This window comes from Centruroides sculpturatus, unplaced genomic scaffold (genome assembly GCF_000671375.1).
Source record: "Centruroides sculpturatus isolate CEXI.00-Female unplaced genomic scaffold, Cexi_2.0 scaffold305, whole genome shotgun sequence".
Classification (NCBI taxonomy): Eukaryota; Metazoa; Arthropoda; class Arachnida; order Scorpiones; family Buthidae; genus Centruroides; species Centruroides sculpturatus.
The window spans coordinates 664,333-691,724 of NW_019384644.1; the positions used below are offsets into that span (position 1 = coordinate 664,333).

General features: G+C 30.5%; 2 protein-coding genes across 4 annotated transcripts in view; both read left to right on the forward strand.

Moving 5' to 3' along the window:
- LOC111626132 (diacylglycerol kinase theta-like) overlaps positions 1–27,092 on the forward strand; it is a 217,095-nt gene extending 190,003 nt beyond the window's left edge. For 2 of the 3 annotated variants that reach the window (XM_023369430.1, XM_023369429.1), the window contains exons 20-21: positions 8,064–8,162; positions 25,879–27,092. In XM_023369430.1, coding sequence (XP_023225198.1) covers positions 8,064–8,162; positions 25,879–26,016 — 237 coding nt within the window. In that variant the 3' untranslated portion in view covers positions 26,017–27,092. Of the gene's footprint in view, positions 1–8,063; positions 8,163–25,053 lie in introns of all 3 variants that reach the window. The other variant, XM_023369431.1, reaches the window with a different exon arrangement.
- Positions 12,271–18,651, forward strand: LOC111626134 (diacylglycerol kinase theta-like). Its single transcript, XM_023369432.1, has 3 exons — positions 12,271–12,458; positions 12,594–12,749; positions 17,982–18,651. Exons 1-3 carry the CDS (start codon positions 12,367–12,369, stop codon positions 18,304–18,306), a joined length of 573 nt encoding a protein of 190 aa, XP_023225200.1. The 5' UTR covers positions 12,271–12,366; the 3' UTR covers positions 18,307–18,651.
- Positions 27,093–27,392: the final 300 nt, after the last annotated feature.

The following is a 27,392-nucleotide window of genomic DNA, read 5'->3' on the forward strand; positions in this document are numbered from 1 at the left end:
TTTTTCCCTTTTGGACAAGCCCTCGAAAAATGCCCCACCACACCACATGAATAACATGTCATGGGTGACTTTGCTGGTGCAAAACTTTTCGGCTCCATCTGTTTATTTATTTTTTGACAGTCCTTAATCGGATTTGCACTGTCAGAAGAACTTTGTTGATTTCTTCTGAATTCATACTCTTTTGCAGTGCATACTAGCTCGTTTAATGAGTAAGAACGGTGATTTTCCAGATACTCACATAACGGTACAGGCATCTGGGCAACTATACATTGAATTATTTCTTCGTCACGAGCTAAAGGTCTCCACGTGCGGTATAGTTGAACTGTGGTCCATATAAACTGCCCGACACCATTGGTTCTGGTGTACTGGCAACTAAACAGTTCTTTAGCGACAGCTACTTCGTCGGCTAAAGGAGCGTACAGAGTAAAAAAAAAATCGTTTAAATAACGGCCAACTGTTGCCGATTCGGTGGCGTCCTTCATTCTTCCACCACATTGCTGGGCTACCGCGAAGACAACTAGCAGCAGTATCTACCCATCTAGTGTTCGGTATTTGATTTACCAGGAAATGCTGTTCTAGGTTCTGCAAGAAATCGTTAGCAGTTAATACTGACCTACCGTTAAATTGGATGGCTGGCGGCGGCGGTGATGAAGCCAGACCATTGAGGTAATAGAGGTTGTAGACACATCTTGCCTTGGAGTAGAAGTTTCAGGCCGTACAGCACTAGTAACGTTCAGTGTTGTAGGCTCAACAGTTCCAGACGTGACACATGAGGTCAGATGAGTCACTGCATTCGTCAAAGTTGACACTTGTTGCAACAGCACTGACAACTGCTGTTGTAACTGGTTATATTCGGCTCGGGTTACTGGTGCACTATCATCCATTTTTGTACTTACGAGGTGTTACTCCTCTAAAGCTAAATTCAAAGTCTATGAAAGAAAGCAACCAAGTCCAATATTAACCTTAGAGTCCCTGTTCGGGCACCAGTTGTAAAGTACTATTTTATTTTTCTGACTTTTCCAACGATTATCGACATGACTGTGTGCCGGAAATAGCCATTCCGTAACGGGTACTTTATGCGGATTCACGTTAGTGTGCCAGGCCTGGACTTTTAGCGTGCATCGAAATTAAATAATGACAAAGTTTGTCAATAACAAATCAAATATTTAATTAATTTCTAGTAATAAACTATTTACAAAATTTAGTAAAAATCAAATAACAATTTATTCAATGAAAATCAATAAGAATCACACCAACAAAACTCAACTCAATCTAATTTCTAACTTAATTCTATTCCCCTTTGGAATTCGACAAAATTCAAAGACTTAAATTATATACAATAATAATTATTATGAATTAAAGATCCTAATCGTCACCTCAATATACTAGGAACCTATTTCCTCAACTCTCAAAACTTTCTCTATTCGTCAATCCACAAATCGAATAACTTCAAAATCGCCTTGGAACTATTTGATCCTATCAGACATCTCTCTCGTTCACTGCTACAAAGCTCACCAAGCTCATTGCTATCAGAAGCTCACCTCGGTCATCTTCACTTGAGGTTCGGACTTTATACTATGAGGTGACATCACAATTCTGATTGAGATCACTCCCCTCATTTACATACTTATCGCTAACAGTAAACTTTTCCTTTCTGCCTGGCAGCCTATTTCCCAACAATCCTCGCTACATTATTCTTTTTTACAATTATTCTTTTTTACAATTTTTCAGGATGTTTTATTCTTTACAGTTTAGCATGTTCCTAAGTTGTGCTTGTGGGGTCTTCCTCCCCTCTTTCTCAGTGTGGACTTACTTTTTTCTTCTTGGGAACGCAAGTGTGTGCAAGTTTTTTCTACAGCGCTTTTTTTTTCGTCAGTGAGTTGGTTCTCTTTCTTCTATTTTTAAGTTTCTAAGGTGAGTGGTGAAGAAACATTCGTCCTAACAAAACATAAGCCCCAAACAAAATAGAATAAAAAGCAAAATAAAAAATAACTAAAAATAACGCTCAGACTTGGTTCCTTACACACTTTCCATTGCAAAAAAGATGAATCCTTTCTGAACTTTATGTATTATCATTGCATCATACATCAAGAATCATTGTATGCCAAAATATTATCCTTTGAACATGTTATGAATGTTGTTGTTAAAATAATTAACAAAATTTGAGCAAATTCTTTATCATACAGATTGTTTAAAGCCCTTGTAGAACTTGTAGAAAAGGACAAATCTTCCCAAGCTGACCTTATCTTACATACAGATATAAGATGGTTAAGTAAACACCAAAGCACTTGGCTGATTTTTTGATCTATTGGAAAAGATAAAAAATTCCTTATTTCAAAGGTCAAATGTTTGAACCATTAGATAACTTACAATAGTTGATGGACCTGCTTTTTTTTTTTAACTGACATAAGTGAAAAATTGAACCTGGATCTCCACAGAAAAAATAAATTTAGCTGAAATAATTAGCTCTATAAAAGCATTCAAAACCAAAATACTGTTTTGGATAAATAGATAAATAATTTGTCGAAAAATTCTCTTGTACACTTTCCAAGGATGAAAACAGTGACTGGTGAAAATAATTTTGACCTAACATTATTTATTATTCATCTTAAAAACTTTTGGAACAGGTTGAAAGTAGGTTCCAGCAATTTACCATCATCGAACCCATGGCTACATTTTTGTGAATCCTTTTACTACACAAGTAGGCATTACTGAAACTGCTAAATCTATAGCAGAACTTCTTCAAGAAGAAACATCAAAATTTGAAGAAGAGATTTTAGATTTTCAAAATGACATCATATTAAAATCTCACAATACGGATGAAAACTTTTAGAATTTAGTTGATCATAAAAAGTATAAACTTTTGAAAAAAGAGCCTTCAAAATCAAATCTTGTTTTGGTTCCACATATTTGTGCAAATCTTTATTTTCCATCATGAATATTATAAAATCAAAAATCAGATCTCAATTTACTAATGCCAACCTTGAAGATTATTTACGATTGGGATTATAATCTTACACTCCCAACTGTGAGAAATTAGCAAATGAAATGCAGTATCAAAGATTGTACTAATTTGGCTTTTATAATAAATATATAATATGTTATAGTAAATATGTTACAAAATATTTTGCAATCTCGAATGCACCCATGCCAGAAAAAGGTTGGGACCCCTGATCTATGACAATCTCAAGATACACATATACAGAACAAAGTGGATTGCATATTGTTTGCTGATAGTCTCATCTGATTTCCCCTGGAATCCTGGCAATTACTTCATTGCACGCCATTACTAGTCTGACTGACTGTGGACCTTCCATATTTTCCTTATCTTTGAATGTTTTATATCACTCATACACTTGAGTCATACAATTGAAGTGATCTTTAGTACACTTGAGTCTTCAATATACTGTTTCTGTCAAAGATTGTTCTTAATATTTTTAGAGTTTTTCTACAAGACATTTCAAACCTAAGAAAATTTAATGTCAATTCATTGTTCCATTTCAAATTTTGGAAGCAGCCACTTGATCTACTATTTTTACTAGGGTAGTATTTTCATATATTGTACTTAATGCAGCTTCTTGAAACATGTTGTTATAAATTAAGTTTTCAACTATAAAACATGGAATTGATATTGATAACTTCTATTGTAAATCCCATTTATTTTTAACTATATAAATAATAATTATATTTTATGAATTAAAATTTGTTTAAGATAATATTTCCAATCTTGGGGGTGGTGTCCATTCCTCCTCGTGGTATCCCTGGAGATTCCCTGTGCTATTGGGGTGAGCTGAGCATGGGATGCCTCCTGCATGACAAGCCCTATTACAGGCTGGCCAGAAGGTGTATTAAATAACTCATCGTTAACCCCTACATGGATCCAAATTTGAATCAACAGGATATAGGTAATGCTAGAGCAGGCATGGCCAACATACGGCCTGTCTAATGAATTTATGTGGCCCGTGATCAATCTTTCAATATTAGCTACTGAAGTCTGAATAGCTTGATGAAAAATTCTGACACCTAAAAAAAAGAAAAAGAAAAAAGAAAAGAAAAGAAAAGAAAAGGTCAACAACTAATTGTGCGTTTAGAGTTAACCCTCCATTACAAATCTCGTAAGTACAGTGTAGAGTGTTGATAAAGCATGATAATGTGAAAAATGTATCAATAATCTCTACAATTCAGTCTCTATGGGGTGACACCACAATGAGATCTTGCACTACCTCAAAATCTTCGTAGGGCAGCCTCTAGTTCAGCCTGTGGAAAAAGTTTTCTTTCCAATTCGGCCATACCATAGTCAACATGGCAGGGCATGGCCCGGCCCAGATGAAAACTTGGCAAGGGCTCTGGAGACACAGGGACGGCATCCAGATGCAAGCAAGCTAGTCCAGCAAACTCAAAAACAACACAAAATACGAGGAGGGAAAAATATTGATCAGATGAGAGTGGCAACACACAATGTTGGTATGATGTGTGCAAGGCACGGGTTTGTAGCAGCAGCCCTGTGGAGGTGATGCATTGACATCTGCACACTACAGGAAACCAGATGGAGCGGGGAAAAGGCCTGCAACATGGAGCTAGAGCGGAGGGAACATGGCTACAAGCTGATCTACTTTGGCAGCCCTCGCACCCACAGTGGCATAGGCATCGCCATCTCAGAGCGAATTTGTAATGCTTTCAGTCAGTCCATCGATATGATGACCGTCTTATGAAGATTGTCATTGTGACACCTCACCAGACTATTCATGCTTTTACTGCTTATGCACTGCAAACTGGGCAACTGGAGACTGAGAATGATGCATTCTGGCAGCTGCTCGGTGACCAGATCTGAGACGTGCCAGCTACAGACTACCTCATTGTCAGTGGCGACTTCTATGGCCATGTTGGTGAGACTGCTGATGGAAGCCAATGTCATGGCAGCAGGGGCTTTGGTCAATGCAGTGATGATGGTGAAAGCGTGCTTGACTTTGCCGATTCCCATGATCTTGTCCTCACCAACACCCAGTTCAAGAAATGTCTGTCACTTATGCAAGGCCCACTTTCTACAGTGGAGACACAAAATCACAGATTGTTAGTATGTGTTAGTTTGACAATGTGACCTACACTCCATCATTGATATGAAGGTCATGCCATATGAGATGGTGGAAGCACAACACCGACCCATCATCGCAACGCTTGCATCAATCTGCCAAAACTGCCTGACGAAAATTGAACCAGCCCACCGCACATCAAGTGGTGGAGACTAGGTGGCAGTGAGGCAGAGACCGTCACACATATTCATCTCCCAGCTATGATAACTGTTGAGGAGACTTGGCAGAAGGCAAGACAGTCCATCCAGGGAGCTGCCCAGTTGATACTTGGCCGTACCATCCCAGGTCGACGCTTTGTGAAGCTTGACAATTGGCTCTGGATAGATGATGTTAAATCAAAAGTCCGTGCAAAGAAGAAGCTCTATTGCGCCTTCCTCGACAATAAGACTCTGCAGAACTGGCAGATATACTGAGACACTAGCCATGGTGCCAAGAAAGCTGTTGCTGCAGCCCAAGCGGTGCACTATAAGACAATCAATGAGGAGCTTGATGGGCAAGATGGTGAATGTCTCATGGAACCCCACCACGGCTGGACCTATGCACAATTGCCAAGGAAGAGGTTGAGAGTGCACTAAAGAGGATGAAGCCTGGCAGGACATGTGGATCAGATGATATCACTGTAGATCTTTGGAGGGCGAAAGGTTGGAACCCATCGACCTGGCTTGCAGCTTTCTTCAACCTGATCATCAAGGAGAAGAGGATGCCACCAACTGGCAACAGAGTTTTACCATGCCTGTCTGGAAACAGAAAGGCACGGTAAAGTGCTCAAACTACTGCCCAATCAGACTTCTTTCGCACACTATGAAGTTGTTCGAGCGTGTCTTAGACTGCCGGATCTGCAATCTTGTGGAGCTCACTGTAAACCAGGCTGGCTTCGTCAAAGGATGCAGCACGATAGATGCCGTCCTTGCTGTTCAACTCCTCATTGAGAGGCATTATGAGAAGAGGATCCCGCTGCACATTGCCTTTCTTGATCTTGAGAAGGCATTCGATCATGTGCCGCATGAGCTTATTTGGTGCAATTGCAGTAGAGCAATTGCACCAAACTTATCAGTTTGGTGCAATTGCTCTACTGCAATACAACAAGCCGTGTTCATGGCGTCGCTGGGACTTCGAAACCATTCCACATCTCCATTAGTGTTACCAGGGCTCCACTCTCTCCCCGCTTCTCTTCATTATTGTCATGGACATCATCACATGAGACATCCAGCGACATGTACCATATATGTTACTGTATGCTGACAATGTGCTCCTCATATCCACTGACAGGATCGACCTGCAGCAGCTCGTCCAGATGTGGTGTAATTGCCTTGCACAACACGGCCTCTGACTGAACCTGAGGAAGATGGAGTACTTGACAACAGACTCAACTGAGCAAGGCACAATTGTTGTCAATGGTATCGGCCTCCTCCAGGCTGAGCATTTTAAATATCTTGGTTCTGTGATCTCTGCTGACAGTGACTTGTGCCATGAAGCGGTTGCATGCATCAATGCTGCTTGGCTGAAGTGGTGGTCAATTACAAGTATGCTGTGTGACTGATGCATCAAGGACTGACTCAAGTCAAAGATTTATTGAACCGTCGTCCAGCCTGTCGTGTTATAGGGTGCTGAGTGCAGGCCAACTACAAAGGTCATTGACTGCTGATTTGCTACTATGGAGACCAGGATGCTGCGTTGGATGAATGGCATTACCAGACTCAACTGAGTACCCAACGTCGACATCAGAGCCCGGTATGGTGTTGCAGAGATCAGTGAGAAAGCATGCGAGTGTTGCCTGTGCCTCTATGACCATGTATTCCACACTGATGCTGATTCCATCATCCACATGGGCCTACATTTGGAGATACCTGGGTCTCACTCGAGGGGCTGCCCAAGGAAGCATTGGCTGGACATGCTACACCACGGCCTGCAGGCCATGAGCCTACATTCAAACCAGGCCCATGATCGGGCAAAATGCCGATTCAAAATAAAATCCAGGTGTGCCGACTCCACTGCCAAGCAGGACTAAGGCCAAAGAGAAGAAGAATAATAATATTTCCATAACAGTTTTTATGATGATTGTAAGGAACATAAGCAAATAAAATTTTTTAGAGTTATACATTAAAATGTTGAATTACTATCTGAATTTATCTTTCTCAGTTTAATTTTTAATAGCTTCTAATGGGGTTCATTGTGTAAACTGTCAGGAATTTCATTGATAAACTTGTTGATCGCTAAGACACGTGTTCAGCTCATTAGCCATAAAATTTCTTTTTCTATTTTATTTTTTATCTTTTTAGTAAACCATCAATAAAATGTCCTCATAAAAGAATTACTTACATTTACTCTAAAGTGAACAAGCCTGTGGTCTTATTGTCACTTCAAGAATTTTTAAAAATGCAGTATTGTACGAAAAATGCTTACCTTAAAAGCTACTATGTTTTTATTCTGCTTGTTTCATCTTGTTAAGTTAAAAGAAGTTTCATTTTCTGGTAATACAAAAGATTGATGTGATAAAACTACTACTTACTTGATTTAACTGATATTTAGTTTCGACTTAACTGAAAAAAATTGTCAGCTAGCTATAAATAAAGAAGAATAATCAGTTAAATTTATTCTTTAAATGAGTTATAATACAATAATAAAGATCAGATTTAGAAATTTGATGTTAAATTATTACATTTTAATTATACATTGATTTATAATTATATCAAAATATTGAATTTTATAATTCAATAAAATATTAAATAATGTAAGTGAACCTATAATAATCTTAAATATTCAGTTTTTCTTTGCAAAAGATACAAAATGTCCTATAAATATCAGAATTGCATAAATTTTATTACTGCTATAGTTTTTCCCTTCACAATTGATATTATTTAATTAGAAAATAAATAATTTTACAAATGTCATTAATATAGTATTTTAATTTAGCATTTTTTTATAATATATTTTTGTAAGTTTTAATAATGAATGTGTTATATTTATGTTTAGTTACGCATACGATTAAATACTGAAATGCCAGTGCAAGTTGATGGTGAACCATGGGTCCAGAGTCCTGGAGAAGTTGTTGTAATCAGGTCAGCACTTAAGGTAAGAAAGTAATATAAACTGATATTGTTTTAATTGGAAATTTTTGTTGTAAATAGAGGCAATTATTTCTATTTATTTATACAAATCATTAATTCATCTATTATAACTTAAGTTGAAAAAAATATATATTTTGTTTAAAAAAGTACATTTTAAAATTATATTAAATGGTTTTCTGTTTAATCTGATTTATTCTCAGAAGCACAAGTAATCATTAACATTGGAAGACAAATAACCTTTAGTTGTTTGATAATCAAGTTTTAATTTTTGCATTATTTCTGGCTATTTATAAAACTCCCTACTTCTTTTGATATTTAATATTTTTGTTTTTATTTCCAAAGGTAGACAAAATATCTCAATTATTATTTGAAGTTATTAAAAATTGTAACTTCTTAACTAAAAAAAAGTATTTTTTCTTACATTATGTAATATATAACGAAAATTTTCAATATTGATATTGTTACTTTCAATCAAATTTTGTTTTTTATATGAATTTTAATTTTTGCTTTGGAATTGTCCTGTTTGGATACTGTTTATGATCAATTAAATCTGTTACAATGATTTCTTTTTTGAGAAAACTATGTAATTTGCATCCATAAGAATATATAACTCATTTTTTAAAAGTAAAAATTAGATATATATATGATAAGGAAATATTTTTCTTAAACTTTTAGAATTTGTGAATGAAAATAATGATTCTATACTTTAATTAATATTTTTATAATCATAATTTATAGAATTGCTGCTATTATCTCTCCTTTTGTACAGTACATTATTACCTCTAAAATATGTCATATTTATCATGATTAGCATCAATAATTCAAAATATGTACTGTACCAAGATATTAATTTCTTGTTGGATACTTTTTAAATGTGTTTCATTTTTTTAATGTGAAGCAAGCATAAGATCTTCATATTTTGAATGCAAAGTGATTTCAAAAGATGTTTGTCAATTATTGTTTTCAATTTTGAAAAGTTATAATTTTTTAGTTTTAAAAACAGAATAATTCTTATTTAAAATAATTATATACCAGATGATAGTAATTAAAATACTCTTATTCAGTGCTTTATAGAGAGATATTTATCAATCCAAATGCAGCCAAATCTGGTTAACAATTTCAGGACATGGAATTTAATAATGAATTTTGGTTCTAATTTATTTTTATGGAAAATTTATGCTGCATGTTCCAAGTAATGAAAAAGCAGTTTTCTTTGCATTAGCATAAGTGTTAAAGGCAAGTTCTGGGTACAAAATGTGACCAGAACTATTGAATATCATTCATACCAGTTGTGATAGTTACCACTTGTTGGAATGCACATTTCTTATGAAGTTGTTTTAAGAAAACAACAGCAATGCTGCAACTACAGTTTGGAAATTTTACCATTGTAAGAATTTATGCCAAGATTATTGACTGACTCCACAAGGAGAATGATCTCAAGTAAACTGGATGTATGGGAGTTCAACTCAGTCAAGAGTGAAAACCTATCACTTTACAATTTACTTAAGATGTTAGAACTGTTGTTAAACAGTGAGTGAATAATATTGCAGGTTCCAATAGTGCATGTGTAGTGTCGTTGCAGTTGAATATATTCTATGACACAGCCTGGAAGATACTGAGAAAGTTTGTGCATTGTTAGACATATAAGATCAGCCACAACCAGAAGTTACTTGATGTCAATAATAAAATCTAACCAACCTTTACATTGACCTTCCTTGACAGAATGGAAGTGGATATGTTATGGCTATGGAAGATCCTGTGGAGTGATGAGTTACATTTTCACTTCAATGAAATAGTGAACACCCATAACTATCACATTTGAACACTGAAAACCCTTATGTTTTCCAGCAACATTACTGCACTTGCCAAAAGTTAGTTTTATGTAGATTTACAGTCACGTTTTTCCTTGGATTGTTCTTTTTTTGAAAAAATTAATTTCAATGGGCCTGTAACATGTTCTTTGATAACCCACATATGCCTCAACACTTTTGTCATATCCCAACTGCAACAGCAACAATGCCTCAAATCAATCACTTTCATGCAATGGAGCACTTTCAGATATTGGATATTTCATACAACAGTTTATATGATATTTATTGAAAACAGAGTGATTAGTAATGCATTTTCTACCACCTGGCTACCCTAGTCTATGGATCTTAATCCATTTGGTTGTGGAACACTTAAAAGATATGATTTATTAAGGACATGCTGCAAATTTGGCAACCTTGAAAATTGATATCACACCATGTGAGAAGCATTTCACAGAGAATTAATTGTGGTCAATTGTTGGATAGTCGCTCTCTTCTCTTCTCTCTGTTCATTGTGTTCAGATTTTACACTTTTAGAATAGGGATCACATTTAGCAGTATCCCTTGTATCATTAAGATCTCTGTATAGTAAGAGTATGTTGTATAAGTAAAGTTTGTAGCATCAGTGCCAAAAGTGTTTATATGGTCATTTTTTATACTAATTTTTTAATCAAAATGTGATATTTTAGAACATGCAAAAGATTATCAGATTTAATTGCATTTGGACTACTAAATAAATCTCTAGCAGGCATGGAATAGGAATACTTTAATTACAATCATCCAGTATATATTGTAGAACTGCCCCATAGAATGAGGTCTGTGGGATTACACAAAAAACAGACAAGTTGGCTTGACAGATATACTGGACTTTTGATTCTTGCCCGTTGACAAAATCACAATATATACATAGAACACAAACTATCACACAATTGACAATTTTCAATGCACAACTAATAACAATATAATACGTCACATGTTTTCACTTCCCTTTTCTTTCCTCCTCTCCTTTCAGGGGGTTCACGGCACATGACAAAAATCGAAAGGTACATAACACAAATAAAAATAAACCTACTCATGACACTTTTTCTACCACATACAAACAATGAAAAAGAAACTAATACATTTGGACGATCTCCCACCGATCTACTTTTCCTTGAGTATGTTGTATATTGATTAAATTAATTAAAATATCTATAACCGTGAGGCAGATAATAGTAAAGGCTTATCACACCAATGATAATGGGCACAAACGTTCAAGAATCAAAGTAAAAACATTTAATAAAAGGGGGTGTACAATAAGATGATTACATAAGTATAAAAACTGTAAAAATCCAAATGCATTTTGGACTATTTTCCAATAGAAAAATAGTCCCTCATCAGTTGGTATTAACGAGAGGTCTTAGTATAAATACGTAACCAACACCTTATTAGTCGCTGAGAGATTTTTATTAAAACAAACGTTTTCGATCCATTCAATAGATCATCATCAGGCTAAATGGAATACTTCATAAACAGAACAACAAGTTCAAAATTCAAAAATACTAATAACCAATAACATATCTACTAATAAGAATAAATAATACATTGTAAATGATAAAAATATGTAAATATAAATAACATATTACTAGTACTAAATATTAATACTGTCTGTCCTAACTAAATAGAGTTTCCTTTATATCATACTAGAGTTCATGCGCCTCTTGTAAGTTTTTAACGGTATACTTCCAAGCTGAAGGAAGACCCTCCGTGTCCCTTGCGTTAATGCATTTTTCTTTAAGCTTGCTTCTATAAATTTCTATCTTTTCAGCTGTTCTTGCCAAAGTTGGAGAGTGTATCTGTTTCAGGATTTCTGCTTCATCCCATCGAACCAAGGAACCTTCTGCTTGCACCATCTGGGCCAATACTGTTGTATTAGAACCTTTTCTAATATCATATCTGTGTTCCTTGATCCTTATACCTAGGTTTCTAGTAGTAACCCCTACATATTCTTTTTTTTATTCCTATTAGCTGGTTCTTGTAGGGAATCTTATACACACCCGCCTTATCTTCTTTTTTAACAACCCCTTTATCGTTTCTAAGTATTTTGTACAAATTCAGAGCTCTTTTTAAGATCACCTTTGTATCTTTTAAATTTTGCAATGTCTTTCATAATGCCTCCTNATGGGCTGAAGATTACCTCTTTAATCAATGTTTAAATTGCAGAACCATCTTTCTCCAGGAGTCATTATGTATAATGATGATAGAGCCCTGTGTAAATAATTTTATATTGAATTTTGCTTCAATATGGATTTATGTTTCAGGTGGACAGTTGTTTTTCGTTCTGATGAAAAGACAGAAGACAAGCAAGCCTGTGTTAGTAACAGTTCTGGTTCAACATCTGAAGATACTGCCATCTTTGTGATGAATAACTATTTTGGAATTGGTATTGATGCTGATTTATGTCTAGATTTTCATAATGCTAGAGAAGAAAATCCAAATAAATTTAATAGCAGGTAATGTAAATTTTTTTAATGAAATAGAATTGAAATAAATTGAAAACAAACTGAATATGCAGTATGTGTATATAATTATTTTTATTAGAAAAAAATTATTTTAATAATATTTCTTTACTTATAATCTGTTTTCAGACTTCATAATAAAAGTGTTTATGTTAAAATGGGTTTAAGAAAGATGGTAAGTAAGAAAACATGGAAAGATTTACAGAGAGAAATTAGACTTGAAGTTGATGGGAAAGTTATTGATTTGCCTCCTGTAGAAGGAATCATTATTCTTAATATTTTAAGGTTTGTTGTTTTATAGATATCTACATTAAAAACTTTCAATATATGATGATGATTATGATTTAATAATTAAATGAAAAGTTTAATTCTGTTTATTTTAATGCAAGTAAACTAAATGAAAAAACTATATCATAGAGTTATTTTTGTTATTTTAGACAATTTACAACCGTCTAACAGCCAAGTGAAACAGCTGTAGGATATATTTATTGATATGAAAAGGACTAAATTATTTATTTTTTGTTTACATAAAACCTTGTGATGGATTATTTCAAATGACTAAATTCTTTTCAAAAAATAAAAAAATAATAACAACATTTTGGGAGTTTAGTAGTTCTGTTAATTAATTTAAAATTTAATTATATTATAAAGTAGAATATATTTAATAATAAAAAGTCAGAAATAAACATTTTAAACATAAAAGAATTACTGTAGGTGTTCTATTTGATAAATACAGATGTACTGAACTATTTCACAGATCTAATTTGAATTCTTTTAAAAAATTTTAAGAAATAAAACAGGAAAAATGTTCCAGAATAAGAAAACTGATAAATTGAATATTATTTTCTGTAAAAAATAATAGTTTTGAATATGTAATAGAATTGAAGATATCAATAACCTATACAGATTCTGGCAAAAATCTTTAATTAAATATATATTTAATTAAAGATTTTTGCCATATTTAGCTACACTTTAATAGATTAATTTTACTAAACATTATGCAAATAATTATAACAAGTTAATGAGTTAGTGTTAAAATATAAAATTTATTTTTTACATTATGAGTAGAAAATTGTTTTTTTTTTCTTCTTACTTATTAATACTGGAGTAGAAGTATAGCTCCAAACCTTCTTTGTATCAAAGTAATAAGCTGCTGGAGAACTGTTTAGAAGGTTCTGCAAAGAAGGTTTGGAGAAAAATAATTTTGATATACAAATATTTAAAACATGTGAACTTTTTTAATAATTGCTCCAAATAACTTTTAAATTTATATTCTACAAATAATTTTTGTTATGTTGTTATAGCATTTATTTTTGAAATGACCATAAATAATCAAATATCATTTCATTTTGTTGTCTCCTTTCATCTCATATTTACTACATTAAAATAAACATAGTGCTTTTTTAAAAATGGGGTCATAATGTTGTTTTTAAATTATATTTTAAAAGTTTAACATACATATTTGTCTTTTATGAGATATAAATTATAAAATCATAGCTATTAATTGGAAATTTTATTTGTGACCATTTATAGAAGGCAAAATCAAGAAAATACAGTAGTTTAAATAATAAAATTGTAAACTATTTTATATATAAGAAAATTCTTGTATTTGGAATTTTCCTTAATCATAACATACAGGATTTTTCAAATCTTTTTGAAGTCCAATAACTACAAGAGAAGTGTCTATTTATAAATCATGCCATTTTCAATAATTATTACCTTGAGATGATCTAATTCTCAGAAATCAAGCTATCACAAGCAAGCAAGGCCTAGGAAAACTGAAATTATAAAGTAACAAGATGTGTCATATGACCATCTATTTATACTTTTTGTAGTAAGCACAATGCTAGTATGGATAACCTGTCTTAATACTGTTTCCAAGTTATTATTTATTGTGACATTGTGACAATGCCAGGTTGCAACTTTTAATCATCTTTTAATTTAAAAACAATATCACATGACTTTTGGTCCAAATGGGAAGTTTGTAACGATCCACGAAAAAACCTTTTTTACGAGGATTATTTTCACTATTAAGTTCCACTTAATAGTGAAAATAATCCTCGTAAAAAAGGTTTTTTCGTGGATCGTTATTATTCAACGAGGTGTTAAATTGTTGGAAGTAGTTATCTTGGGAAGTTTGTATTTAGTTAATCAGGGTCTTGACTCCTAAGCTTTCAATATCTGATCTGAATTTTAGTGGTGTCTTGTCCCTGTACATTGTACTTTTCCTGATAATGATTAAGTCATGCCAGTTATCTATCTAACTCCATTCTTGAGAAAATTTTGAATTGAAATCATGTGACTTCCAGTCTGACTGGAAGTCACATATTTAGTTACTACTAATCTTACCAGAAAGGTATTACAGAATGATTTTATACCTTTATGGGCTGAAGATTACCTCTTTAATCAATGTTTAAATTGCAGAACCATCTTTCTCCAGGAGTCATTATGTATAATGATGATAGAGCCCTGTGTAACAAACCTGCACTTGAAATCACAGAAGTATGGGTTACACTTAAAAAAATAAATAAAAAATATGCAATTATTTTAACATTTTGTAAAGAATAGATATGTTAAAAAATACATTTACAAATTAAAATAACATATTCATATTTTAAGAATGTTACATTTTTTGTTTTTATTATTTTTATTTTAAAATTATTGCATGTTTACTCATTTCATTTTAAGATTAATACATTAATAAGTTTAAAATTAAAACATGTTTCATCTGTTCAATTTTGTGTAAAAACTACATACTATGATTTGAATGGAATGTTTGGAATCTGTTAACATACTTTTTTAAAAATTGTAATTGAAATGGAATATACTCAACCTGAAGATGACAACTTCACTTTATTTAATCACATTCTAATGGAAATTCATCACCGCCTGAAGAAGAACCATTGAAGGTTTGAAAACGTTTGTGAAATTTTAATTTTTTGTTTTTTGAATTTAATTGCACACCGGTAACAGGCTTCAAGGTACATAATTGCTGAAGATGACATTTTGAAATGTCAAAAGTACTTGTTTCTAATTAAAAACATTGCAAATAAACAACTTTAATGTTGAAAGACAGTCTGGTTTATTCTTAATAGTTAATTGGGCCTACAGCATCCAAGTTTTCTATATCTACTCTTGATTTTCACATATCTACCTCCATTCTCAAGATTAATGAAAGACAGACAGATGGACAACAGTGGGAATGTATAGTTCTGCAATTTGAAAATTGCAGCCCAATTATAATGTTTTGTATCATTTATATTGCAGTATTGTATTGTATTGCAATATGGTATCTTTTCCATCCAGAAATGTACTATATAACAGTTAAAAATAGCTTATTTGATATATCAGTTTTCTGATATTATATTTTTTACAGAATATAAATCACCACATTGCTTAAAAAACCAATTAAACACATATGGATACAATTTCTGTAATCACTCAGGATATATTTCTTCATACTTGAAGGTCAGACTATTTACAAAAATATCAAAATTTTCGAGTCTATCTTAATCCTTTTTTATACACACCAGAAGTAACAGTTAACATGGGTTTTATTGAAGAATATACTTCTTAAAACAAAGGTAAACAATAAGTAAAAAAATTCACAAAGTTAAAAACGATCAACACTTTTGTAAATAGTCTGACCTTCAAGTATCAATTAAACACATTTAGTTTAAATGTTTTTAGAGTTTGCTTCATCTATAATCAAATGATAGAGCTATATTAACTATCAGACTAGAATTTGGCTAATTAATTATATAGATATTAAGTAATTTGCATCAAAGGTAGGTAGTTATGCTATTATCCTGTATTATTAAATTTAATACAATATTTTGATTAACTAATAAGTAATGATATCAAGGTTTATAGGTAGGCAGTTAGGCTACCATCTTGTATTGATATTAATGATTATGCAAATTTTAGAATTAAATTTAATAATTTGGACTATTCTGGAAGAAAAGGTCAACATTCAACACAGCAGGATTCAAATCTGAGGTTTCTGTTTACTAATGCAGATGTATTACCAGACACACTACCTGGACCTCCAACCAAACTCACTTACTGGTTATACATCTTAAATTAATAGATTTGAAAACAGATCAGGAGATGTCCTAGTAACATAACTGATAATTCATCTGTGTAATAAGCAGGAGTTTGAGTTTCACTCCAGAAGAAAATAAATGAGCAAGCTTCATCTATATGTACCACAGATTATAAAATATTCATTTAGTTATTATTAATTTTAATAAATATTACATTTCTCATAGTTTAAAAACAAATTGGTGTATTTTTTGTTGACTTCTGCAATGCAACCCTCCTGTTGTACCAGTCTTAGTCTGGTATATTATTATTTTGCACTATTTGAAATTTTATAAGAACATAGCCTTTGTATTGTACATGGGTCACCTGTATTTTGTATTTTCTTCCATTTTATTTATATGTTGGCTCTCTTTTCTTGATTTCTATCACTTTAATTATGACTATTTCAAGCAATATAGTAATTTGACATTTAATAAGTATACTTGTAGATAGAACAAAGCAGAAAATAAAACCAGGTCTTTTTTGAAGTTTTTATTTATAAATTTTAAATTGAATTTGCAAAATTTCTAATTGATTATTGATTTTGCATAACTGATCTTACTGTACAAGATATAAAATAGCAAAAAATCAAATTATATAAATAGATAAATTATTAATATTGACTGACTATTGAAAATTTGTTAATGCTTATTGAATTATAATTATTGAATTTAGCATTATCCAGTATTGTAAAAAAAAAAAAAAATATTCTTAGATTATTGGTTCCAAAAATCCACTTTATAGTATATTATGTGAATAAAAATTTTGAGTCATTTATATAAATGAATCTTTTATATAAATCAAAAATAATACATGGTTTTTTCTTTTTCCTAAATTTTTATTATTGATCTTTTCATATACTGAAATATTAATGAAGATATACTCTTCATTAATATTAAGATAAATTTTAAAAGATATTAAAAGACAGTTTATGAAAAATAAGGAATAAATGAAGTGTGTAATGCCATAATGTTGTAAATGCCATTTTTCTCTAAATATGGTTTATTGAAGAATTAAATTCTAAATGCCATGTTTTCTGCCATAAAAGAATATTGTGGAGATATTGGCCCTATAAGTGGCTGTATTTTGAAGATGAATTTATGTGAAGATATAACATTTAAGCCACCAGAGTGCAAGTCATGTGACTTTTGGTGCTTAAAACATTACAGCTTATATTTACATCATTTTGATATTCCAGAGAATTTGTAACCTAGTAAGATTTTACCATTTTATTGTAAAGTTGAAATGAATTCATTTATTCGAAAAAGTGTTTTTTTATCTCTCCTGAAAAGTTTCTGTTTTGGCATTTACAACATTATGGCATTGCATGTTTCAAATATTTTAATGATAAAAATACATCTTATAAAATATATCCTAATATACATTTTAGATGCATTACATGTGTTGTAGTAGACTATTCTTCATTTTTTATAGTTGGGGATCAGGTGCAAATCCTTGGGGTCCAGAAAAAGAAGATTTATTTTCTAAACCAACTCATTATGATGGCATGTTGGAAATTGTTGGGGTTACTGGAGTTGTACATATGGGACAGATTCAAAGTGGTTTAAGAAGTGCCATTCGTATTGCACAGGGAGGTAGTGTAAGTAAAACATTTGTATTTCATTATGTTTTCATTACAATTTTTATTTTTAATTTGATTAAAAATTTACATCTACATAGTTATATAGTTTATGATGATAGGATTGATATTTGTAAATTAATTTCAAGAGAATATATATTTGTAGTATTTAATAATTGATCATCAAAAATCATAGCTTATATTTTTGGATTAATTTATTCATATTCCCTACTAAATATTTATTATTACAGGTCTCAGAGTCACTCATTTTTTCTCACCTGTATTCTCTTTTCTGAAGTATCCTCACTTTTCTCACTTTTTGGTCATTTCCACGTGCTTAATTAGTAAGATGTGGGACTAATCAAAAATATTTTTAAAGCCAGACGAACTATTGGACTAGAAGTTTCTGGAAGAAAATATATTCGGCCTGAGCAGGACTCAAAACCACAACTGCTGCTCAGTGTTGTTAAATTATAGGAAACAAAAATCCTTTCACATACTGGGTCCGTACACACCTGGAAAGTCAGGGAACCCATAAATATCAAGGAATCCATCTGCCATTCATGTTCTCTTTTGATCCGAACATGTCTTTAAATTCAGTTCAGTATACTAAAATGTAAATTTTCGACTATAAATTTGTATCTTCTATTATCAGGACTTATTATACTGGCTTTATAGATAATGCTACAAAGTTTAACAGAAAACAATTATTATTTTATTCCATATACCTGTTAAACTTTGTAGCATTATCTGTAAAGCCAGTATAATAAGTCCTGATAATAGAAGATACGAATTTATAGTCGAAAATTTACATTTTAGTAAGAAAAAAGGACATTGAGGCATTTTAATTAATTAATTAATTCAGTATAGGGAGGTTTACAATAACTGGAGTAACCAAACAAATGGCAAAATTTGTTGTGCTTATATATNCCTATTAGCTGGTTCTTGTAGGGAATCTTATACACACCCGCCTTATCTTCTTTTTTAACAACCCCTTTATCGTTTCTAAGTATTTTGTACAAATTTGGAGCTCTTTTTAAGATCACCTTTGTATCTTTTATATTTGCAATTTCTTTCATAATGCCTCCTAAATACTTGTTGTATGTAAATTTCGTGTATTTAGATGAAAGAATTATGAAGTTAGCAGGAACATTGGGTTATAAGAGGAATGTTATAAAGGGAATTATTAAAAATTTGAAGCCAGTAAGGATAAAGTCTCTAGACAAGGTCCATCTAAATACACGAAATTTACATACAACAAGTATTTAGGAGGCATTATGAAAGACATTGCAAAATTTAAAAGATACAAAGGTGATCTTAAAAAGAGCTCTGAATTTGTACAAAATACTTAGAAACGATAAAGGGGTTGTTAAAAAAGAAGATAAGGCGGGTGTGTATAAGATTCCCTACAAGAACCAGCTAATAGGAATAAAAAAAAGAATATGTAGGGGTTACTACTAGAAACCTAGGTATAAGGATCAAGGAACACAGATATGATATTAGAAAAGGTTCTAATACAACAGTATTGGCCCAGATGGTGCAAGCAGAAGGTTCCTTGGTTCGATGGGATGAAGCAGAAATCCTGAAACAGATACACTCTCCAACTTTGGCAAGAACAGCTGAAAAGATAGAAATTTATAGAAGCAAGCTTAAAGAAAAATGCATTAACGCAAGGGACACGGAGGGTCTTCCTTCAGCTTGGAAGTATACCGTTAAAAACTTACAAGAGGCGCATGAACTCTAGTATGATATAAAGGAAACTCTATTTAGTTAGGACAGACAGTATTAATATTTAGTACTAGTAATATGTTATTTATATTTACATATTTTTATCATTTACAATGTATTATTTATTCTTATTAGTAGATATGTTATTGGTTATTAGTATTTTTGAATTTTGAACTTGTTATTCTGTTTATGAAGTATTCCATTTAGCCTGATGATGATCTATTGAATGGATCGAAAACGTTTGTTTTAATAAAAAATCTCTCAGCGAGTAATAAGGTGTTGGTTACGTATTTATTTATTTTCTGCTGGGTATGATTGTGGTTTATATTGGTCTTAGTATACTTAAAAATTATACAAGGTGAAGAAAATAAATAAATTTAAAATTAAACTTAAAACTATGCCTAAAGCTATACAATATAAAGATGAAAACTTTGCCATGACTGTATGAGCAGTAAGCATTATCAATGTAGACAAGAGTAATATTTCTTCCTAATGTTGCATAGTAACGTGAGGAACAGGTGCTGATACAAAAATAGTTATGAGTTAGCCAAATTATTGGTTAACAGTTATGAACTAATGTTATAAAGTCAGTTTAAATTATATACATACCAAAAACAGTAGGACAACAGAGTTGCAGGTTCAGACATTTCTACAAGATGCAGGGAGTGGTTACAAAGGAGGTTTATTACCTTACACATCTGGAGCACAAGTGGTGACAACATATAATGCAGCCAAATGTCATTGTTAATTTTGTCTATTTCATCCTTTAATAGATGAGGGCCCATGCACAAATATCGATTTGGTTATAGGCAAATTATTTGTTAAATGTAACATTATTATTACAGAAAATTCTTTTAGCCCTAAGTATAATTAAATTAATTAAAATATCTATTATCTGCCTCATGGTTATAAATAGTTTAATTAATTTAATTATACTTAGGGCTAAAAGCATTTTCTGTAATAATATTGTATATTGATGTTAAAGTGTCCTTGATTGGATAGAAATGGGTTGCTGTCTCATCAGACTTTTTCCCAATCCTTGGTCCTCTCACACTCACCACCTCAATCTTGTGTTGTTCACAGGTAGCCAGAACAAAGCAAGTGGGGAAAAAAGATTCCCTAATACATGTGAATCATGACATTTTATACCGTGCCAAGCAGATATCCAGATTTGCTAGTGGAGGACTGGCCAATCTGGTTGTCAACATAAGGTGAACTAGAAAAAGGTTGTACTGTACCACAAACGAAGGGGTTGAGGAAAAAATCGAAACAAAAATACATAGTCGCAAAGCTCTACAATATCAACACTTAATGATATATGTTTAAAAATAATAATAATTTTCATTAAATAATGTAGACTCTACATTTCTTATATTTACAGTATTTACTGCTGTAACAAATGACATTTTACAACATATATTTCTGTGTGTTTTAACTATGATATTGCAAATTTAATTCCTTGCTCTGAATATCAATTAAGTTCCAGATACCTTGAGTTAAAAAAATATATAGAATCAGTCATATTAGTTAAATAAAACTTTAAAAAAAAAACTTTTGGTCTTAAAGGAAGACATTTCTAAAATTAGTAACACCTTATAATCTCTTAATTAAAATTTCCTTTCAGCTCCATCCTAGAAAGTAACAAATACAACTAACTTTAAGTTTCTCTGATTGTTTATGTTAATGTTTTCACCATTTTAACAGTTTTGACTTCTAAGACCTGTTTCATGTTGCTGAAATGCTTCATTATTAAAAAATGGAATATTTCAAGGGAACTTGTACCAATTCAAATTTTGATCAATGGAGTGTTTCCACTTGTAGCTGATGAAATAAATCCTTTGTAATAGTCCATTTGTCAAAATTTGAATTTATACAAAATTCTCCAGAGCATTCAATTTTTGAATATTGAAGCATTTCTACAACCTGAACCAGAACTGAAAGAATTTGTTTGTGTTAATTTTTTAATCATTCTGCTAGGAGAAACTTAAAGGTTTGTGTGTTATTTTTACTTACTTGCCCAGTTTATGGGAGAGGGAAACATTTATCCCAAAAAGTTCCAAGATTTTACCATTATCAGTTTTAGTTCTACATAAACTAAGCAAAAGCTTAATAAATAGTATTGCATTTTAGATGTTATCAAAAAAAAGTGGAAAATAACTTGAAAAGATGACCTTTAATATTCTCTTCATTAAGACAATGTGATCAATATAATTTGAACTAAAAAGTATAATGTTAATTTGAACCATCTTTAGACATCACTTATTGAAATAGCACTTGGTTATTAATTGAATTTTGTGTGTTTTTTTAACTTTATTGTTTAACATCTTTAGGATCTAAGATTTTAAAATAATAAATTACTGAAAATCAAAGTTATAGTATAACATAAATAATATGTAAATAAAAATGACGTATAAAACAAAAAGTAGCAAAATGATTCAAATAATAAATAGTAAATAAGATGAAATATAATAAAATTCAATGATTAGCCAAAGCAAGCCTTTATCTATTTCAAAAAAAATAAAAAATAAAAAGTCAGTATATTACAGGGTTTCAGAATTATAGCTTTGGTTGTTTTCTTGATAAAAGTTCCTTTCATTTACTATTACAATTTATAATTTAAAGTGTTTCAAAAACTGTAAAATCATGCATCTCAACCAAATTTGCTGATTTTGTATTATTATTATTCACAGTATCTTCACATGTTTGTTAATTCTAATTTGCATGAATCTGGAAGTTGCAATTGCTGAATTCATTTTATTGGGCTGCAATTTGAAAAAATTGTAGACCTATAAATTCCCACTGTCATCTGTCTGTCATTTCTTAATCTTGAGAATGGAGTTAGATAGACGAAAGTCAAGACCAGATATGGAAACCTTAGGGGCAGGAGGCCTCGATTAACTCTATACGAACTTCTGGTGCAATCTGGAAGTCAGTGTTGTTTCAATTCAAAAACTTCTCCTGAAAGGTGTTAGATAGATGACCAGAACAATTCTATTGTTAAAGGAAAAGTATGATGTACAGGGGCAAGCCACTACTGATCTGAGATAGAGAGCATATATCTTAAATTAAATAAAATAAAAATATGATTAAAATTGCAGTTCAACATTGTGCCAATGTCACAATAAATAATTGCTTGTTTTATTTGATTTCATTTAAATTCATTATTATTTTATCATGTTGCAAATTTTTGTTTTTTACAATGACTTTTATTTATTTATTAAGTTATGTAATCCAATATGTTATGTTATTTTGAAATTTTCATTTTAAATGCTTTGTTCTTCTAAAATCTTAACCCTGAAGAAGTTAAACAAGAAAGTTAATGAAAATGCTTTTTATGTTGTTTCAGTATGTAATGTCTGAAGGTAGTTCAAATTAATGTTATAATTTGCTAGTGTTATTAATAATATATTTTAAACATTTAAAAAATTGTTTGGTGCATTTAAAACTATTTAAAAACTCTGACTTCCATTTCAATAACAAGTGAATTTAATACAGACAGATTTTAAATGTCTTTCCAGAAATTATACAGATGGTTCTTGTTTTTGAACAATTCTCTGCAAAAAACAAAACAAAACAAAAAGAGAGAGAAGAATTTCAAGTTGACCTTGCCAGGCTTCAAGCAATTTCACATATTTTACAACTTTGATATAACTAAATTTAACAAAAGCAGAAATTTGAGATTGCACTGTTTTTATGAAATATTAGACAAAAATAATGAGATATTTCAATCTATAAATTTTATATCAAAATCTTGCATCAAATGTCAGATTAATTCTATGTTATTTCTATGAAGATTCAGTTCAATAAAATCCTTTAAAATCCTACAAATAAAAATAAAATTATAGTTTTATTAGAAGGTTGAAGTTCTAAATCCTGAATCATCTTGGTTAGCTTGCTGTTAAAGTATAGGATCACTAGTTAGTCTAGAAAGCTAGTTCTTTGTACTAAACTGGATTTGAGTTTTTAGTCTTTTAAGGATCTACCTTCAAAGGTAATACACATGAAGAATGAGTTGTTATAAATGTATATTTTGCATACTAACCATACAACCATATCAGTTGAAAAAGGTCTTAATATATATTTTAGTTGGTATTACAAATAGCATTAGATATAGTTGTACTATAATTGTAGATTTGTTATGTTTGTAGGAATTGGAAATAAATCTAGAAAAATATTGAACTCAAGAATTACTAAATTAATTAATTAGGCATATTATTTTCTATAAACTTAGAAAAATTACAAAAAATTTTCAATGAATGAACTTTAAAAGTATCCTTCATCTTAGTCTCTTCTCATATATTGAATACCATCAGGAAATAACAATTTCATGGCAGAGTTGACCTTTATTTTATTTGGAGGCTTCTTATCTGCCTCAATATACAAAAACATTGCAATCTTCTCTCTGGTGGCAGTGCACATTATTTTATCTTTTTAATATTAATATTTACACTATCATATTTATCCAATTATTAATAAATTTTTATTAGCTGAATTGATTGATATAAGTAAAATTTATTTTTGATTTTACCTCATGAAATTCGATAATTAATAATTTGTACTTGATAACAGAGTATCCTGCTTTCTCTTCTAGGCCCTAAAATATTAAGGAAAGCATTTTCTTATTTTCTCATTTTAAAATATATTTTAATCAATATTTTTCATTGCAGTAGGATGACAATTTTTAATTACTTTTTTATAATTATTATTTTTTAACTTTTAATACGAATATCAAAGTGTTCATATATACCATATTATTACTAAGTGTTATACTGATATTCTGAATTTGATTTTACTGCCTCGCAAAACTACATTTTTATACAATAATTATTCAACTTACATTGATGTTCTAATATTTATAAGTTAAATTAAAGGTTTTGCTCTAGTGAAATAGTCTTTTAATATACATGATTGAATTGGTTATTTTTATTTTGAAAATATAACATATAATAACATTAATATATGAATAATTTAAAATTTTTTTAATTACAATAAAAGCATCTGAATAATAATGTAATGCATTACAAAATTATTAAACAAATGTGCTATGATATGTTAACATTAAATTTATTCTTGATTCATATTTTAAAAATATATATATTATATATATATATATATTTTACGGTAAGTAATAACAGAAAACAATGATGGAAGAAAGCCCACAGCACATAGATAGACAATTTATACTGTCTCTTTATATAGGCAACTATGCTCAGAAAAAGTAAAATGAAACGGAGGAATACCGAGTCAGCTCTAGCTGCAGGTAGTGGTGAGGATCAGTGACATTTTTTCCAGCCACATGGAATTAAGGAAGAATTCATGCTGTAGTGTTCTGTTTCAACATTCCCAAATTTGATCGTGGCTTTCAAGAGATCTGTAGTGATGTTGCAAAACATAAGATATAGAAGACTAGGTGATTGATTTGGGCTAATCCAATTTCCTTCATAGCTGATGCAATGTGTGTTGCAAATAAGTTATATGATGGAGACAATAATTTTTGCTGTGCAGAAACATTTAATGCATGTAATATTAAATTATTTCGCAAGCTGACAAAAAAGAACAGAATTTTCAGATGATACATCAATTTGTTGAAATTTATTGGATTATTTAATATATTTTAAAGTTGACAGATTTCAATATTGTAAAAAATCTTTCTAATCTTTTTAGTTTATTTGTCTCCTGCAGTAATGTATTATTGTTATTGTGAAAGAATGAAGATAACATGAGGTGAGAGGTAGAGAAAGAGAGCAAGAGAGATATTGAATCATATTTTATAATATATATTTTAAAATTACATATTTTTCAAAAAAATCTTGTAAAACAAGTTAAAAAATTATCTATTAATATATATATATATATATAAACAAGTTGTAAGTTAATTATAATTTAATTTTTGCCAAATGCTGTGACTAAGACACATTGAGTGTTCCTATTGTTGTATTGCATGAATGCCTTTCTTTCTAGCCCTTCCTCTATCTTCTTGAACTATTGCTATCCTCTTCTCAGTCTTTATCCCTCCCTCTTTAGGCTACCATGTTAAAGAAGAGTAAAACCAAAATTAAACGAAGAAATACAGAACCAAGTATGATTGTGTCAACTATGGATGTCTGCAATCAAGCGACTTCTGCATCGGGCAGTTCTACTCAAACAACAGGACCATTCTAATATAGCATAACAGATGTTGTCTGGTTAGAATAGCCAGCTGTTGATGGTATGTCTTGCTTATACCCCTGTCCATGATTCCTCTTTTCTGCTGCCTGTATAACCTTTCTTAGTCATATTACAGAGGCAGTGTTTCTTCTAGTATTGCCCCATTGTATAAAACAAAATAGTCCAAACAATCCAGTTTCATTCTGTATCTTGTCAGACTCTACGAACAAATTATTGAATTTGACTGAGTTTATAATAACAGCTATGGTGCCAATTTAATAAATTAAAAAAAAAAAACCTCATTAAGCCCAACTGATATAAATTAAAGTTTTAATCAGTTTCAATTTAAGTTTTTGCTAAAATTTGTCAGTAATAAATTAATCATAAAGTTGTTTGTTTATATACAGTATATATTATACTTTATATGCTAAACATCAATAGCATAAACATGCATATAAATAAAGCAAAAATTTGATCTGATGGAAATTATATATATATACATTCTTTATAATTATATAATGATAAAAATTATAAACTTTTGTAATTAAAACAATTATTAAATCTAAAATGAGTATTTGTAAGCATAAAAAAAGTTTTATTCATACAGTTGATAAATGAGTATATATATTTATGTATATATATGTACTGTATATGAAAGTAAAGCATATTATGTAGCAATATTTGCATTAAGTTTTTATCCTCCTCAAAGATATTTGGAGTGATTATTTATTTAATAGGCATTTCAGAGAATTAACATTTTTTTGATAGATATAAAAATATTTGAATAATAAATTAGCTTTGTTTAATCTATGCTATGGAATGCTAATTACTAACATCAAAAATCTAAATTGGACATAGCTGTTGATTTTATTGAGGATTATATTGTGTAAAATATATGTATTGTATTAATACTTTCAGATTGTTGCATGCAGCCCTATTATCCTTTGTTCGTGTAATTTGATTTCTGTTGTGTCTACATCTAAAAGTCACAGCTTTATGATAAAAATAATAAAAATTAAAGAAAAATAATAATCTTGAAAGTATATTTATTTTTTGCTAAAAAAAAATATTTCATGACACCAATTTAAAAAATGCACATAAAAGATGTAAAATTATATGTTCATAATGATATAATTTTTTGATTTATTGTTTAAGAATTTTAAAGTTATATCATTGTAAAATTTTACTGTAAAAAAAAGAAAAAGTATATATATATATAGATATATATATTATGGCCCAAACTCAAAGCACAAATATTAATGATAATTTGATTCAAAAATTATCTGAAATATTTATAGATACTGCAAAAATATTAATATATTATAATATTTGTCAAATAATAATGAAATTAATTAATTAAAAATATCATTATTTTGATAAATTTTAAAAAA